The sequence below is a fragment of the Pogoniulus pusillus genome, chromosome 27 (assembly GCF_015220805.1).
Source record: "Pogoniulus pusillus isolate bPogPus1 chromosome 27, bPogPus1.pri, whole genome shotgun sequence".
NCBI lineage: Eukaryota > Metazoa > Chordata > Aves > Piciformes > Lybiidae > Pogoniulus > Pogoniulus pusillus.
The window spans coordinates 116,774-132,056 of NC_087290.1; the positions used below are offsets into that span (position 1 = coordinate 116,774).

The following is a 15,283-nucleotide window of genomic DNA, read 5'->3' on the forward strand; positions in this document are numbered from 1 at the left end:
GCAGCTTTCAAACCCCTCCAGGGATGGGGACTGCTGCACCTGCCTGGACCAGTGCCTGAGAACCCTTGCTGGGAAGAAATTTTTCCTAGTACCCAACCTGAACCTCCCTTGTTAAAACCTGAGGGCTGTTTCCTCTTGTCCTGTCACATGTTGCATGTGAGAAGAGATTGATTTGTGCTGTGAAAGCAGCTCTACCTCATCTCCAAACAGGACTGCAGCCACTGCAGGAGTGGTTGAAATCAGTTCTGCTGGAAAAAGACTCCTCACTGTTGATGCATTCGGGGTGTCTGAGCCATTTTGCCTTTACATTCTTGCCTCTGACAGATATGCTGACAAAAGAACCTCCCTGGTGTGATGGCTCCAACTGCTATGAATGCACTGCCAAGTTTGGAGTCACAACAAGGAAGCATCACTGGTAACTGACACATCTTGCTGTCCTTCAAGGGATTCTCTTCCAGATGTAGCTAGGCTTGCTCTGTCGGGTGCTTTAGGAAACCTGTCTGTTAACTTAGGTGTGGATTTCTACATCTGTGTGCACATTCTACCCTGGCCCTAAGCAGCCACTTATGCTCTGACACTGTATATTGAGCAGTTTGTGCACCTATTATCCTGATGTGTTGGAAATGAGGAGTCAGATCAGAGTTCCAGTGGTGAAGCAGTGCATTTAGATACTGCTTTAAGTAGTGAGACTGACTTGTTTTTAAAGAGGTGACAGATTTGGGTAGCTACGGCCAAGCTAAGAGTGGCGATGCTGACAGGAGCTGCTCTTACACAGGCATGAGTTGCCTTTCCTGGACTAGTCTGAACTTTCATACAATGTGCTGGGTTAGAGGGTTGTTTGGCCAAGATGTCTCTCTGCCCAATGTCCTAGAGACAGTGCACACCTATCAGCTGAGGTGGGAGCAGGTGACCGACCAGTGCAGAAGCAATATGTTCTTGACATTAGTGTTCAGTTATCACGTGAGAGGTCAGACGATGCAAGGAAAGTGCAGCATTCTCATGTTGCTCTGCCATGGTTGTGATGCTGTCAACGATCAGGGCTTTTAGACAGCAAACCCTGCTGTCCACTTGGTGAACTTGCTTCTCTCCCACCCTTCTTCTGTCCCCAGCCGACACTGTGGACGCCTGCTCTGCCATAAGTGCTCAACAAAGGAGATTCCTATCATAAAATTTGATCTGAACAAGCCAGTTCGAGTTTGCAACATCTGCTTTGATGTCCTGACTCTGGGAGGTGTCTCCTAGTTATCTGTGAAAGTGAAAGGATTCCCAGTCAGTGCTCCTGACAGCAGCTCTGCTTACAAGCCCTCTGGAGAGGGAAGAGGAGGCCTATACATCTCATCTGCAATAGACTTAACTCATTAAAGACACTTTTCTGATAATATTATGGCATAAATGACTTTGTAAATGTATTGGGTTGTGATAGACTTCACCAGGAATTCCAGTGGCTCCTCAAAAGCAAGTGATAAAAACTTAGACCCTCTTCTAGTCACAGTGGGGTATGGAAAAAACTGTTCAGGCTGGTGTTGGAACGACCATTGGATAGGTCTGTCCTTAATGTGGCGCTTTGCACTGAGCAGCTCTTGAGTTGTGTGGTTTTCAGGCTGCTTAGAGCTGGTGTTAAGCTTCAGGGTAACCGGGTACCTGTCTTTGCTTTGTCTCAGAAATGTTACCTTGCTGTAAAGAAGACTCCTGTGAAGCTAGACTGTGCTGTAGCAACTGCTGTACATGCCAAGACACTCTTCAACCCAGGGGAAGTTCTAAGCATAGCTCCAGAATCGTGGCCTTAAAACAGAAAGCTTTACACCAGTTGATGCAAAGCAGTCAGAATAGCAGATCCATGTCTTGATACCACCTCAGTGTCTGATTAGCTTTAGCACATTCAAAAGTGCAAAACCGTTTGTATCCAGTAAATGTTTTTGCTAGGCTGTGGCTCTTCTAGAGCTCTCAAAGTCTACCATGTTGTTCTCTCCTGTTCACATTTCTGGTCCTCCTTTGCATGAACAAACACTGGTGTGCTGAAAGGCCTGAGTGCAGAAACACTACAGCTGGTGAAGTTGGTTCACTCACAATGTAGCAATAAAGGCTGAAGTGTGCCATCAGGCCCCTGAGGCACTTCCTTTGACTGGGACACTGGTTGAGCAGGAGAGTAAGTAACCTGCCACTGTAGGTTGTGCTGTGCCTCTAGACATTAAACTTGGGTCCATTTTCAGCAGGATTGCTGGTGAGTAGGTTTGTACCTGGAGGCTTTATGGAGCCTCTGACCTTGAAGGGAAGGCTTCTGGCACTGCACTGTCAGTTGAGACATTTGGGTTAAGCTGCAGGCTGGCCATACTATTAAATGTGCTCAATCTGTGACAGATCCAACAGCACCTTGCTGTTGGTACTCTGCTGATACACAAGGCAGTAATTTGGTGGGCACAGGCTTCAGTCAAAAAAGCTGTGTACTTAAAACTACTTGGCATTCTGAACTGGTCTGCATTCAAGGACTTGTGTCCACTGTGCAACATGGACAGGTTGGTGACACGTTGCCCTGCTTGGCATAGTGGCTTGTCAATCTCAGAGTAAGATGGGGTGATAAACCAGGATGCTGCTTCTTAGGGAGACTTGCTCAAGGTGTTTCTCCAAGTCATAGAAGTGAAGGATGGGAGAGGCTGTAACTGCTGACATTTGCACAAGGAGTTTCACGTCAAGTCTCGCTTGACCTGCACTTTGATCTTCCACTGTGGATGTATTGTGACTGTAATCTCACCCTCGTCCCACTAGAGAAGAACAGATGCTGATACAGATTGGCCTCACTGCGCAGTCTGCTGCTGTTGTGTCCCAGCAATGCCCTGGGTAACACAGTCGGTCTCTGAACAGATACTAATACAATGATGGGTCTCTGGAATGATGTTCTAGCTGAACAGGGTGGAAAAACAAAGGTCTTAACTGCAAGCTTGAGCTTGGGAGCTTGAGTGGAGCAGATAACAGGAAAGACTGCACTTGCAGTCCCTTGCTGTTTGCTGTCTCATTAGTGCTGGGTGCAAGCCTCTGGTAATGCATTTGGTGAAAAGTCTTGGCTGTGGGTATCCCTTGAGAAGATGCTGGTTCCTTGGTTTGGAGCTGCAGTGCTGTGGAGTGGTCAGTGTGTGCTCAGCACTGGCAGGTAGCGATAGAGGAGTGTTCTGTCAAGGCCACAGGCTCTGCACTCCAGCTAAACTGGAGAACTCCACAAAGTTGATTTTTTCAGTGCTGAAGCATTGAAACACCTTCCAGTGACTTCTTGGGAAGGGGCAAGGGAACAGTGCTGAGTTAGCAACCTTTTAAATTATGGAAAATGTAGATCTTGTGAAAATTCAGCTGCACTGAATGATTTCTTTTATGGCTGGCTAGTTGCTCTTTTTAAAAGCAGGATGATAACTGTAACTGCCTGAGACGCTAGGCAAGATAAGAGGAATGCCATGCTCTGCACAGCCAGTGCTGTACCAGCTTGCTTACTGAAGTCTGAAAGGGAAGCTGAGGATATTGATGAGCTCATGTACAGCCTGAAGCGTTTGTTGCACTTAAAGCAACTAAATTCAGCAAATTCAATCATTTTAAAGTGCCTTTGTGATTAGTTTCCTTCATTCCAGCTGACTCTAAACATCTTTCTGACAGAGTTCAAGAGAAGTGAAAAGCTCACAACTTGAACCAAACCCCACCTTAGTTCTCTTCTAGGTCCACTGAAGGGGCTGACCCCACCCAGCTGGTGGGGCTCAAATCTTCAGGCACCCTGCCTACCACTGCTCTGAACTCCCAACCCTCTGAGATTTTGGGGGACTTTTGCTGGGGGTCACAAATGTGAGTGGAGGTACCTGGTGAGGTAGTGATGGTCCATACATTTCTGACTGGGAACAACTGCTCTTCCTTCTTATAGCAACCTACAGTTGTGACCCAACCCACCCCTTACTCCCTTGCTGTCCCTAATAGTATTTACTGGAGCCTGGAACAAAAGGGTGAATGGAGAGCAAGCTTCTGTCCCTGGGAAGTGATGCTGACAAACAGGCTTCAGGCACTTCTGTGGGAAGCCTGTGGTGGCTCATACTGGAGATTTTTCTTGATTAGATTTCTTCTGCAAGCACGGGCCTGGCTTAAGCACGGGGTGTCTGCAGATGGTGCAGTTGCTGTTTCACACCACTGGGGAGTGAGGATGTTGGTGCGGAACAGCACAGCAAGCTGTTGGCTGGAAGCTGACAGACGCCTTAATGACTTGCTGTGCTGGAGATCCACGGCTTGTGCAGCTTCACATACTGTTTGGACATGGACCTGTAGTAAGGGGAGAGGCTGGAGGTTTTGTACCTCCAGTGTTAGCAGTAGGCAAGTCCTTCCTACAAGCAGTAGAGTGGATACTGCAGTAAATGCACAGCTCTTAGGGAGAGCTTGTGAGAGTGACAAAAATACAAACCTTCCACTACCCTGTGAAACAGAAAAGGAAGTCTTAGAACTAAGGCATTGTACCTGCAATGTTTGTCTGGAGTTCTTGTACAAATGTATTTTTCCAGTCTGCACACTTTGTGTAACAATTCTACTTGTAATAAAATGCATAACTAAATACTATAGTGAGCTGGAAGCTTGTTCAAGTGTCTGCTGGCAGCCACCTGCCCCCTGCACGCTCTCCTCCTTCACAGGCCCCAGGGAAAAGCAGGGGTGCGCCATTCAGTGGGGCATGACAGCTTTGTTCCTTGTTCTGTGATGATTCCAGGTACCCACTTCAATATGGTGGAACTGCTGCAGCCATTGACAAGCTTTGGTTTATTCCACATTACATCCCATAAACCATCTCCAGTTCCCTTACACAAGACACCTCTACAATGATTCTTACAAAACAAGCTGGACTTCCTGCAGGCTGGGCTCAGGGAGCAAACTGTGAGTCTCAGTGCTAGCTCAAAGACCAAGCTGAGCTGGTTCAGTAGCACACCACTGGTGGGCAGCCTGGCCTCCTGGCAGAGCCCAGCACTGCTCTGGCTTCAGGTAAAGGGAAAGCTCTAGTGCAATAGCAAAACCGACCTGGTGAGATTGTAGTTAGCCTCTCACTGACTCCTGAAGCACAGCTGCATGGTGAGCCTCACTGGAGTGCTCTGTGCTGCCCTGACTCCTGCCTGTCACTGCTTTCTCTCCAGCCTCTTCCACCACAGGGAAATCAAGCTGAGCTCTTGGAGCAGAAACAGGATCATCCTGGAGCATTTCAGGTCAGTAAAGGGAGTCTCCTTGTTTGCTTTAATAGATGACCTATTCCTACTGCAAGATGGAATGTGCAGCTTTTACACAGCTTAAAGCACTTGCAAAGGTAGGTGCCAGTTGTGTTAGGCAGGGCTTTGATCTCTAAATGGAAGCTTTTGTTAAAGCATGTGACAGGGTGACACTTGGCCTGCTCAAGAGAGGCTAGAAATAGGCTGAGGAACCTGGACAGCTCTGAGGAGCAAAGGCTGAGAGCCTGGAGAAGAGCAGCCCCAGAAGGGATCTGAGCAAGAGGCTGGGGCCAGACTTTTGTATTGTCCCTGGGCACCACTGGCAAGGGGCAACAAGGTGCGCAAAGTGGAACCCAGGAGGTTCCATGTGAAGAGAAGGAGAAAGTTGTTTGTTGTGAGGGTGCTGGAGGCCTGGAACAGGCTTCCCAGAGAGGCTGTGGAGTGTCCTTGGGTGGAGAGCTTCCAACCCCCCCTGGGCATTGTACTCTTGGGCAAACTGCTGTGTGTGCTCTGCTTGAGCAGAGCCTTGGACTGTATGATCTCCAGAGGTTACTTCCCTCCCCCACACCATGCTGGAGTTCTGGGACTTGTCATGCCCACTAAGCTGTGGAGTTGCAGCTCTTCCCTGTGGATCTCACACACCTTTACCTGTGGGACTGGGAAATGCAGCCTGCTCCAACCCCCAACATGGCACAAGCCCAGGGCTCAGATTCAGTTCCAAAGGGGGTGGCGCTGCTGCTGCTCAGCAACATGTGCAACTTCCAGTAAGGGCCAGCAAGAGCTTGCACATCTGCCTGACAGTGCTCTGGAGGATTTCTCTTCAACATTGTTGTGGAAGAGGAAAAACAGAACCAGCTAAAAAGAAAGTCCAAACACTTGACAACAAACATAGCCATGTTTAAACTACTGCAGCTCACTCCCCCCAGCAGCTCCTCTTCCTCATGCTTCGAGGCCAGGTGTCCTCTGATCTTGCTGGTTATTAACTAATACTTGGGCCTGTGGGATTGGCCCTGAAGCTGGCAGTAGCTCAGAACTGAGCTGATAAGTGGTACCTGTCTTAAAGACCAAACTGAACAAGCTCCTCAGCTCTGTGCTACTGCTGGGCTCTGTCAGATGGGTGTGTCTCTCAAGGGTGCAGCTACACCAAGTCCCAATTCTGACTGGCTTCTACAACCACCAACTGCTCTCTTGAAGCAGAAGGTTTACAGCACCTGAGCCCTACCTGGGTGCTCCCTTGTCCTCTTCATCCCCATGTAGAAATGTTATTAACTTGCTCTGTAAGGACATATTCAGCCTCCAGTCATAGTCTGATGGACATATACCAGATGGGAGGAGGTCACAGCAGGATGATCCTGCTATCACAGATCAGGAATTGCTGATTTGAAGTAGGCAGTAAAAAAAAAGCTCTGAAGGCAGTGAGTCAGAGGAGCGGGCTCCTGAGGTTGAGGTAAACCAACAGTCCTGAGAGCTAGCTCCCACAGCATTGTACAGTATCTAACGCAAACACTGCATGAGCAAAGGCAGGGATGACCTTTGCCTTCTGTACTCCAATGATCTGATAAAGCTTTTGTGGAACCAAGCTGCAGTAGATTGTGCCTTTGCTGAGGAGAAAGGAATGTTTCTCTCTGCTGCCTTTAAACTCTGGGGCAAATCTAGTGAGGAGCACAGACACTACAGGTGTACAGTTAAGCAGCTGGAGGCCTGTGGAGGAACTGGGACTGGTGGTGCTGCGGCAGTTCTTGCAATCACAACCTTGTTTCCTGACTGCACAAGAAATCAGGCTTCAAACAGAATGCAGACTGTACATGGTGCAGTTTGCTACCAGATGTAAAAACACCCCAGGAACAAAGCACTACCAGAGAAAGCAGCCTGGTAGTGAGTGTTCAGCCATTAACTTGACTCAGGAATTGTCTTCTCATATCTTCACCTGTCAACAAAGTCACAAATAACAGGGAATTGTCCTTGCTCCCCCACAGAGCAATGTTTTGCTGCAGGCCTCCAGCTCGCAACTCACACTGTCAGGACACATTGCTGGGCCTGTGGGTGGCAGCCGTCGTATTCCTGCAGGTGAGGGTCATCCAAATCCCCCCTGTTGTTGTGCTGGACGGAGGCTGGCTGGCCCCACGGGGGGCCGGTGGTCCTGACGCAGACGCAGCGGCTGCTGCTGGCACCGGGGCTGTACAGCTTCCGCGGGACACCGGCCCAGGCCCTGGGCGCTCCCCCACTGAGAATGGAAATGAAAACCAGTTACAACTGAGAACCTCTCCAGTGGTGACAACTCTTGGATACCAATGGGCTGGGCGAGTTAGAGCTGACACTGTGCTCGCGGAGGTGCACAGGCTGGTTAGCCTGGGAAAGGCTCAAGAGCATTTCAGTATCTGAAGGGGACCTACAGGAAGGCTGGGGAGAGGCTATTTAGAAGGGCCTGTGGCGACAGGATGACATGCAATGAAACTGAAGCTGGGGAGACTTAGGTTGGACATTAAAATTCTTCGTATGAGAGTAATGAAACACTGGAAAAGGTTGCACAGGGACGTGTTTGAGGACCCTTTCCCGAAGACATTCAAGATCAGCCTTGATATGGCCCTGGGCAACCTGCTGTAGACAGAAGTGTGCCTGCTGACTGCAGGGGGGAGGGGCAAGATGATCTCTGAGGGTCCCTTCCAACCTAACTTTGCTCCCAGCAGCCACCAGGGTACAGCTTTCTGATGCCTTTTACTGGCTGTGCTTCAACAACCTGTTACCTATACCTGGTTTCATCAGTGCTGCTACCTGTTCTCACCCTGCTGGGAGCAATCAAATTCCACTTCCCACCATTCTAGTGCTGGAAAAGGCACTGCAGCCTCATGTGGCACAGCATCTCTAATGGCAAAATGAGTTTTGGAGGTAGCTAATTGCTGATAGAATCCCAGAATTGTTTTGGTTGAAAAGGACTTCCAGGATCATAGGATGTTAGGAGTTGGAAGGGACCCAAGGTGATTATCGAGTCCAACTCCTCTGCCAGAGAAGGACAATACTATCTAACAGATCACAGAGGAACACATCCAGACAGGCCTTGAAATTCTGCAGAGAAGGAGACCCCACAACCTCACTGGGGAGCCTGTTCCAGTGCTCTGACACCCTTACAGTAAAGAAATTCCTCCTTGTGTTGAGGTGGAACCTCTTTTTGCTGCAACTTACACCCATTGCTCCTTGTCCTATCACAGGGAGCAGTGAGCAGAGCCTGACCCCCTGCTCCTGGCAGCCTTCAGATACTTATAAACATTTATCAAATCCCCTATCAGTCTTTTTCGTCTGGAAAAGAGAAGTCCCAAGTCTCTCAGCCTCTCCTCATAAGCCATGTCCTCCCTCCAGTTCCCTAATCATCCTCATAGTCCTCCACTGGACTCTTTCCATCAGATCCCTGTCCCTCTTCAACTGGGGAGCCCAAAACTGAACACAATATTCAAGATGAGATCGTTTAATCCAAGCACCAACCCAACACCGTTGTGGCCATCAAGCCACATCCCAAGTGCTATGGCCGTATGTTTCTGGAACACCTCCAGGGATGGGGACTCCACCTCCCTGGGCAGCCTGTTCCTAATCCCTGACCACTCTTGTAACAGACATTTTTTCTCATCTCCAAGCTAACCCTTCCCTGACACAATTTCCAGCCGTTTCCTCTCATTATCTTCTGCACCATGGCTGAACACAGTGATTTTCAGAACAAAGAAAGAAAACTGCTTGAACTAATTAGGAAATTTGCGAGACAGGTAATTCATGCTGAAGACTCAGAAAGCATACACTGCCTGATCCCCTACATGCTGCATCTTTTAAACCTGTAAACTCTTGCAGAAGAGGCTACCACACAACACCCACTCCCAAAGCTGTACCCAGGCTTTCTCATGTAGAGAAGCATAAGGTGCTACTGGGGCACTGAAACAAAGAGTAAGCATTTTGTAGCATGCTCTGTCATTATTTCATCTTCAAACAAAACAGTCCCTAAACAAAGAGGAATGCAACTAAATAGGCCAAGAAGGAAACGATCATTCAAAGCTCAACCTATGTGTTTTTAAGCGGTGGTGCCCAGCTGTGGTAGTGTCTGCAAAGTGGCCTGTGCTCCTGGTGGATAAGCAAAGTTGAGTGCAGCAGGTGGTGCCAGAGAAAGTGAGTCCTGTGTCTCTGAGGAGGATCCTGGTTTTGATTCTGGCGTGACAGAAGAGGATTTTGTCTTGGAAACACTATTCCTAAAAGTAACAATGATTAAGATGAGACTTTTTACCCACTCCCCAGCTCAGTGAGCAGAACTCCACTCCCCTGCCTCATGCTGCAGAACATTCTCACCAGTCCAGCCCACACATCTGTGCAACCCTGGACTGGGGGGGAAGGTATCAGAAATTGCTGGACTGGCAGAGAAAATCCAGCAGCTCCAATTCACACAGCAGCAGCTGTGCACTCTGGCACAGGAATGGAAGTACTGCTGCTCCTTGTAGCTTGGCCCTGCCTCAGAAAGCACAGCCTAAGCGATGCAGACAGGGCTGGGGACCATGCCTGGTGTGTCCCAGCTGCGTCAGCACTCAGCATCTTAGAAGTCAGCAGACTTCACCTACAGACTATGGAGTGTGATGGCTGCAGGAGCTGGGACATCTTTCTGTGCTAGACAGCAACAAAGCTCAGGGCACCCAAAGCCAGGGCAGAAGTGTGATTCAGAGGCTTCAGACACAAGGGCAGGAAAACTGAGTTTACCTCTGTCTGGAGCACCAGAACCGGCTGCCCTTTGCAGAGCTCCATTCGGAGTTGCAGGGTGGAAACTGCTGCTTCCTCTGTTCACTTTCTGCTTGGAACTTCAGAGCTTCCTCAATGGCAGCCTCAGCCTGCCTTAAGGCTTCTGTTGGTGCCCCATTTTCATCATAGAATCTGCCTACCAGCTTCCCTGGGAGAGGAGGATCAATTAGACTGCAGTGTTTCCAAGCAAGGAAAGCGAATAGTTCTGTTGTATAAAAAAAAATGTTATTTAAAGACATAAAAGACAAAAAGGAGGATCTCACCACAGCCCAGTCTGAAAACCGAACTGAGCTTCTATCCCTTCCATTCTTGGATCACATAGCCACTTACCTACATTAACAAATCCACAGCTGCAGACCCCAGAATTCATTCCCATGCACTTCATTTCCCAAAATAATTTCCCTGCACTGCTGCCCCAAGTTTCCTGAGCCCTGCTACTTTCAGTCCCCGGCAGCCATCTGTGGCACAGGTGGAAGATCCTCAGCGAGGTGAATACATTGTAGACGAAGCTCGGTGGTCTGCAGGCCAGGCCATGCTGCAGGCCTAACCTTGCCCCTCCCTGCTCTCCTCCCAACCTGTGTCCCTTGCGTGTGGTTGCCTTAGCCAGAACCACCTACCCACGGGATCATAGTTGTCACTGTAGAAGGTCAGCCAGCTCTGGATGGCAAGCATCTCACCCGATGACAGTGCTGAGACATCGTCCACCAGCCCAGCCTGGGTGAAGTCACCTGTGGCAAATGCTCTGGTGGCATCTCTCCCTGTGGGGCAGGCAGGTGGTGAGACTTTCCCCAAGTCAGGCAGTGAGCCCCAGAAAGGCAGCGAGCCCCTACCAAAGCCCTGCCATGCCCATCAAATTGTTGCCAGGGGCCAGGGCTCTGCCAGCCCACACCAAAGCCCTGTGACCGGGTCCTGACCACCCTGACCATGCCCCCTGACAGAGAGGGCCCCGGCCGGCCCCACCAAACCCCTGCCCGGCGCCTGCGAGCTCACAGTAAACCCCTGACAGAGTCTTGCCAGCCCCCATCGAGCCCCATGACAGACAAGGCACTACCAGCCTCAACAAAGCCCCTGCCAGGCCAAACAAACTCCTGACAGGGCCTTGGCAGCCCCCACCGCATCTCCTGCCAGTCCCCACGGAAGCCCAAGCCCCGGGTCCAGAGGACACGCGAACAGTACCTGCGAGGCCACTGTAGGCACCGCCGGGACCGTAGTGCCTGCGGCCGCGCTCCACGTCGAAGACGCGACCCAGCACGGCGAGGTAGAGGCCGGGCTCTCCTGCGGCCCCGCGGAACCGGGCCAGCTCGGCGACACTCAGTAGGCGGCTCCGGGCCGAGGGCCGCACCATCCAGCCGCGGGGACCGACCCCCGCTCCCAGCAACCAGGCTGCGCCCAGGCACAGCAGCGCCGCCGCCACACCGGCCCCCATCAGGCCGCGACGCGGTCACGAACAGGCCCGACCCTTTCACGACCTTTTCCTCGCCGTACGGCAGCGCGGCGGCGCCTGACGGCAGCGTGGCCAGCGCGGTGCATGAGCGCGTGCAGAGGGGACGATCGGCGTCCTCGCTTTACGGTGAGTGTCGCGCTGTGCCGCCCTTCCAGGGGCGGGACTTTGCGACGCCGGGTGACGCTTGGCGGCAGTGTGGCGCGGCCGCTGCCGGCCGGGCGCTGACAGGTGCGGCGGGCCGGGAAGTTGCTGACTAAGCTGGGCCGGGTGGAGCCGGGGCAGCGGCGGCCGAAGGAGGAAGAAGGCGATACAGCTCTGCCGAGCCTCGTGTCACAGCGTCGGCGCGTCCGAGGGGCTCATGGGGACGGCGGCGAGCCACAGCAGCGAGGAGGAGGAGGAGGGCGCCGAGGAAGGCATGGAGGCGGCGGCCGCTGCGCCTCAGCCCGGCGCTCACTTCCCGCCCGGCTCCACCGCCAGTCCGGCGCTGCCGCTGCCCCCGGCCGAGATGCTGCTGGAGCAGGCCCGGCTGCGGGAAGCCACGGCGCGGCTGCGGGAGGCGGCGCTGCCCGAGTCGCTGGTGTCGCGGCACCACAGCACGCTGGTACGCTGGCTGGAGGAGCGTCTTAGCCGCGGCGACGAGGCCGTCAGCCTGGAGCAGTTCTGCGAGGTGCTGGAGAGCGTCTCCCGCCTGGCAGCCGGCTCCCGCGGCGAGAGCGAGGAGGTGAGGAGGCTTCCGGAGGGGTCAGGCCTCTGCCCGGGCCGGGAGGGGCTGCGCGGGGGCGGAGGACCGGAGAGAAAAGCTCCCTCCGTCGAAGATTCGCCTGTCTTGAGTGGTGGGGAGATGGAGGCAAGATCAGCGGGAAGGGAGGCGGCGGGAACCCCTGGGATGCTGACGGAGGTAGGGGTCCGTGAACCGGGGTGGTCTTCCCGAACCCTCGGTCTGCTGGAACCGAGCAGCGTGACCATCGACACGGCCGTGGAGGTTTTAGCCGCCCCTTCCTGACAGGTGGGGCAGTACCAGAGCGGAGGTTTCTGCAGCAAGGCTACGAAGCGACTGCCTCTGCTGATGGGCGGGCTGGCCGCTTACAGCTGTCTTTGTTTCATTTCGTGCCCGTGTTCGGGGAGCGCCCTTAGCAGCCATTTGGCCATGAAATGGCACTTTCCAGCAGTATCTCTGCTGGTGCTGCCGCTGGGGCAGCTGGTGGCAGCACAGGTGGGGCGTTCTGCGTAGGTGGTTCCTCCGAGATACTTCTTCATGGTATCAGAAAGTCAGAGTCTGTCGTTACTTGAATTTATTGTTGCGTTTTCAAAATCAGCAGTGGAATCGACTCGTATCCCGTGGGGTTGTGGAAAGCTTCTGAGGAAGTAGTGTGACAGAGTTGTCCCCTCCATAGGCAGAAGGTCTGAAGGTTTTAATGGCAGAAGTTTCCTTTCTTCTGCTTTGGGGAGGAATATGAACAATTTATCATCTGGAATATTGAAGCTTTAGCTTTGCTTTTTAGACAGTGTTTGAAAAGCAGCAGAAAGCTGCCAGGAATTTCCTACTCGGCTGCGGACGTGGTTGTGCCCGAATTTCTTACTGCCTGCAGTTCCCGAGCCTCACCAGGGACTTCCTTCTGTCTTTGTGTCGCTCCCGAGTAGTAGAATGACATGGAAAGCTGCCTCTTTGAAATCAGTGCTGGCATGTTAACAAGGCTACTGGACACTGGGAAGAAGTTCATTTTGTGGTGGAAATAGGCGTGTTTCTACCCGATTGTTGTAAGGAACCTATTGAAACGCTGCCTCCATTTCCAGTTCCTTCACGAGAGCACTTCTTCGTTTGCTACAGAGAGGTTCCTTCTGTTGGCACAAACAGCACAGCTTTGCAGGCTGCAGAAACATTTTGAGGGTTGTGTTGCACGGCTTCCACAGGAGCAATACAGTTTGGGTTTTTTCCGTACTCTCATCAAAGGATTTAGCACAGTACAGAGACATGGTCACATCGAGCTGTCCTGTGCTGCTGAGATACTGGGAGTTGTGTGGAAAACCTTGATGTCATCGATGCTATAACTGCCACTAGCCCACAGGCTGTGATATTTCAGATTTCCTGGAGAAGAGGAGGCTCAGAGGTGATCTTATTACTGTCTACAACTACCTGAAGGGGCATTGTAGCCAGGTGGGGGGTGGCCTCTTCTCCCAGGCAACCAGCAATAGAACAAGGGGACACAGTCTCAAGTTGTGCCAGGGTAGGTATAGGCTGGATATTAGGAAGAAGTTCTTCCCAGAGAGAGTGATTTCCCATTGGAATGGGCTGCCCAGGGAGGTGGTGGAGGCACCGTCCCTGGGGGTCTTCAAGAAAAGACTGGACGAGGCACTTAGTGCCATGGTCTGGTTGATTGGATAGGGCAGGGTGATAGGTTGGACTGGATGAGCTTGGAGGTCTCCTCCAACCTGGTTGATTCTATGATTCTATGATGTGTTTTGCACTGGAGAGTGGTTAGTTCATGGGGGGGTAGGTCAGTAGGTTTCACTTCTTAAAGGTTAGAATGCCTAACATAAGTGTTGATCTGCCTATTAAACATTTCGGTTCTCAATGTGGAGCTTGTGAACACATACTTGGAATCCTTCCTGGGCAAAACAAACTTCTGTTTAAATGCAAAAAATCTGCTTTCTAGCTAAGCTGAACCTCTGACTCCTATATAAGCCACTTGTGCTTCAGCAGTCATCATCTAGAGCATTCACCTGAGACATGGGTGCTGTGGTCCCACTGAGAGCAAAGATGAAATACAACATTCTCCCAAGCCACTGCTCATGTTGGTCTAGGGAGGTTCACTTACCCCTCTACTCTGCCCTGGAATTCTGTGTCCAGTTCTTGGCTCCCCAGTTCAAGAGAGAGGGATCTGCTGGAGAAAGTCCAGTGGAGGCTATGAGGATGATGAAGGGACTGGAACATGTCTGTTGTGAAGAAAGGCTGAAGGGCCTGGGGCTGCTTAGTGTGGAGAGGAGAAGGCCGAGAGGGCACCTTATCCGTAAATAGCTGACGGGTGGGCATCAGAATGCAGGTGCCAGGCTTTGTTTGGTGGTGCTCAGTGACAGGACAATGAACGACAGGTACAAGCTGGAACCCAGGTGGTTCCATCTTAAGATCAGGAGAAAGTTGTTTGGTGTGAGGGTGCTGGAGGCCTGGAGCAGGCTGCCCAGAGAGGTTATGGAGTCTCCTCTGGAGACTTTCAAGACCCACCTGGATGTGTTCCTCTGTGATCTGCTCTGGGTGATTCTGCTCTGGCAGAAGGGGTGAAGGTGATCTCTGGAGCAGCTCTTGAGCTGTCTGTCAGATGAGGAGGTGATTTTCCCATGTGCTGCCTTTCCCTATGATTAACTTACAGCATTTATTTCCCAGGAAAGGTTTCTTTTGTGTTTCTTCAGGTTGACCTATGTTTTATTTAGGAGCACAGTGCAGCTGAGTTGTGGTGACAGTGCTGCTGTGTTTGTATCATGTCCCAGACATGAACAGAACTCAAAACCTCTGGGTACAGGTTTGCATACTGATCTGATTTTCTTTTTTTTTTTTTTGCTTATACCCCATGGCACAGCTTGCCTGAGCAGTGGAAATCGGTTATCTTTTGTGTCAAAAATAGAGATGAAGTATACTGAACAGTCAGAAAGTAATTTTAGAGCTCTGGGGCCTGTGCAGTCTCCTGAGCTCACAGGAAGAGTTTTAAATAACAAAATAGGATATAGAGAAAAATGTATTTGTAGTAATCACTTCTTACAGGAGCATATAGATAGTGGCTCAGAGCAGCTGTCAGTAGATGCAGCTGTGTTAGGTCGTGTGTTTGGCTTTCACAGTGACATCACAAAGCTTGCCCTGTGTCTCAGTAATTGTTCA

The 15,283-nt window shown here is 51.4% G+C and overlaps 3 protein-coding genes across 6 annotated transcripts in view; 2 read left to right on the forward strand and 1 right to left on the reverse strand.

Annotated features, from left to right (window-relative positions):
* The window catches only part of ANKFY1 (ankyrin repeat and FYVE domain containing 1), a 37,755-nt gene extending 33,180 nt beyond the window's left edge, over positions 1-4,575 (forward strand). For both annotated transcript variants that reach the window (XM_064166306.1, XM_064166307.1), the window contains exons 24-25: positions 325-415; positions 1,110-4,575. In XM_064166306.1, coding sequence (XP_064022376.1) covers positions 325-415; positions 1,110-1,242 — 224 coding nt within the window. In that variant the 3' untranslated portion in view covers positions 1,243-4,575. The remainder of the gene's footprint in view (positions 1-324; positions 416-1,109) is intronic.
* Positions 4,576-4,751: 176 nt separating this feature from the next.
* On the reverse strand, positions 4,752-11,461 carry LOC135187526 (neuferricin). 3 transcript variants are annotated; one of them, XM_064166308.1, is made up of 5 exons: positions 11,148-11,461; positions 10,589-10,729; positions 9,933-10,176; positions 7,222-7,431; positions 4,752-7,134 (listed from the first exon to the last, which is right to left on the reverse strand). In XM_064166308.1, exons 1-5 carry the CDS (start codon positions 11,395-11,397, stop codon positions 7,131-7,133), a joined length of 849 nt encoding a protein of 282 aa, XP_064022378.1. In that variant the 5' UTR covers positions 11,398-11,461; the 3' UTR covers positions 4,752-7,130. The 3 variants fall into 3 exon arrangements, with proteins under 3 accessions (XP_064022378.1, XP_064022380.1, XP_064022379.1); XM_064166310.1 differs by having other exon boundaries at positions 4,752-7,431; positions 9,933-10,119; XM_064166309.1 differs by lacking the exons at positions 4,752-7,134; positions 7,222-7,431 and adding an exon at positions 8,652-9,433.
* Positions 11,462-11,629: 168 nt separating this feature from the next.
* The window catches only part of ZZEF1 (zinc finger ZZ-type and EF-hand domain containing 1), an 85,727-nt gene continuing 82,073 nt past the window's right edge, over positions 11,630-15,283 (forward strand). The window contains 1 exon segment of the mRNA XM_064166785.1: positions 11,630-12,136. Within this exon segment, the coding sequence (XP_064022855.1) occupies positions 11,774-12,136 (363 nt within the window). The 5' untranslated portion in view covers positions 11,630-11,773.

Coding starts and splice junctions, on each gene's coding strand:
- LOC135187526 (XM_064166308.1), bottom strand. CDS start 11,397: ATGGGGGCCGGTGTGGCGGCGGCGCTGCTGTGCCTGGGCGCAGCCTGG. Junction 10,730..11,147: donor TGCCTACAGTGGCCTCGCAG/GTACTGTTCGCG, acceptor CCTGCCCCACAG/GGAGAGATGCCACCAGAGCA. Junction 10,177..10,588: donor TGACAACTATGATCCCGTGG/GTAGGTGGTTCT, acceptor TTTATACAACAG/AACTATTCGCTTTCCTTGCT.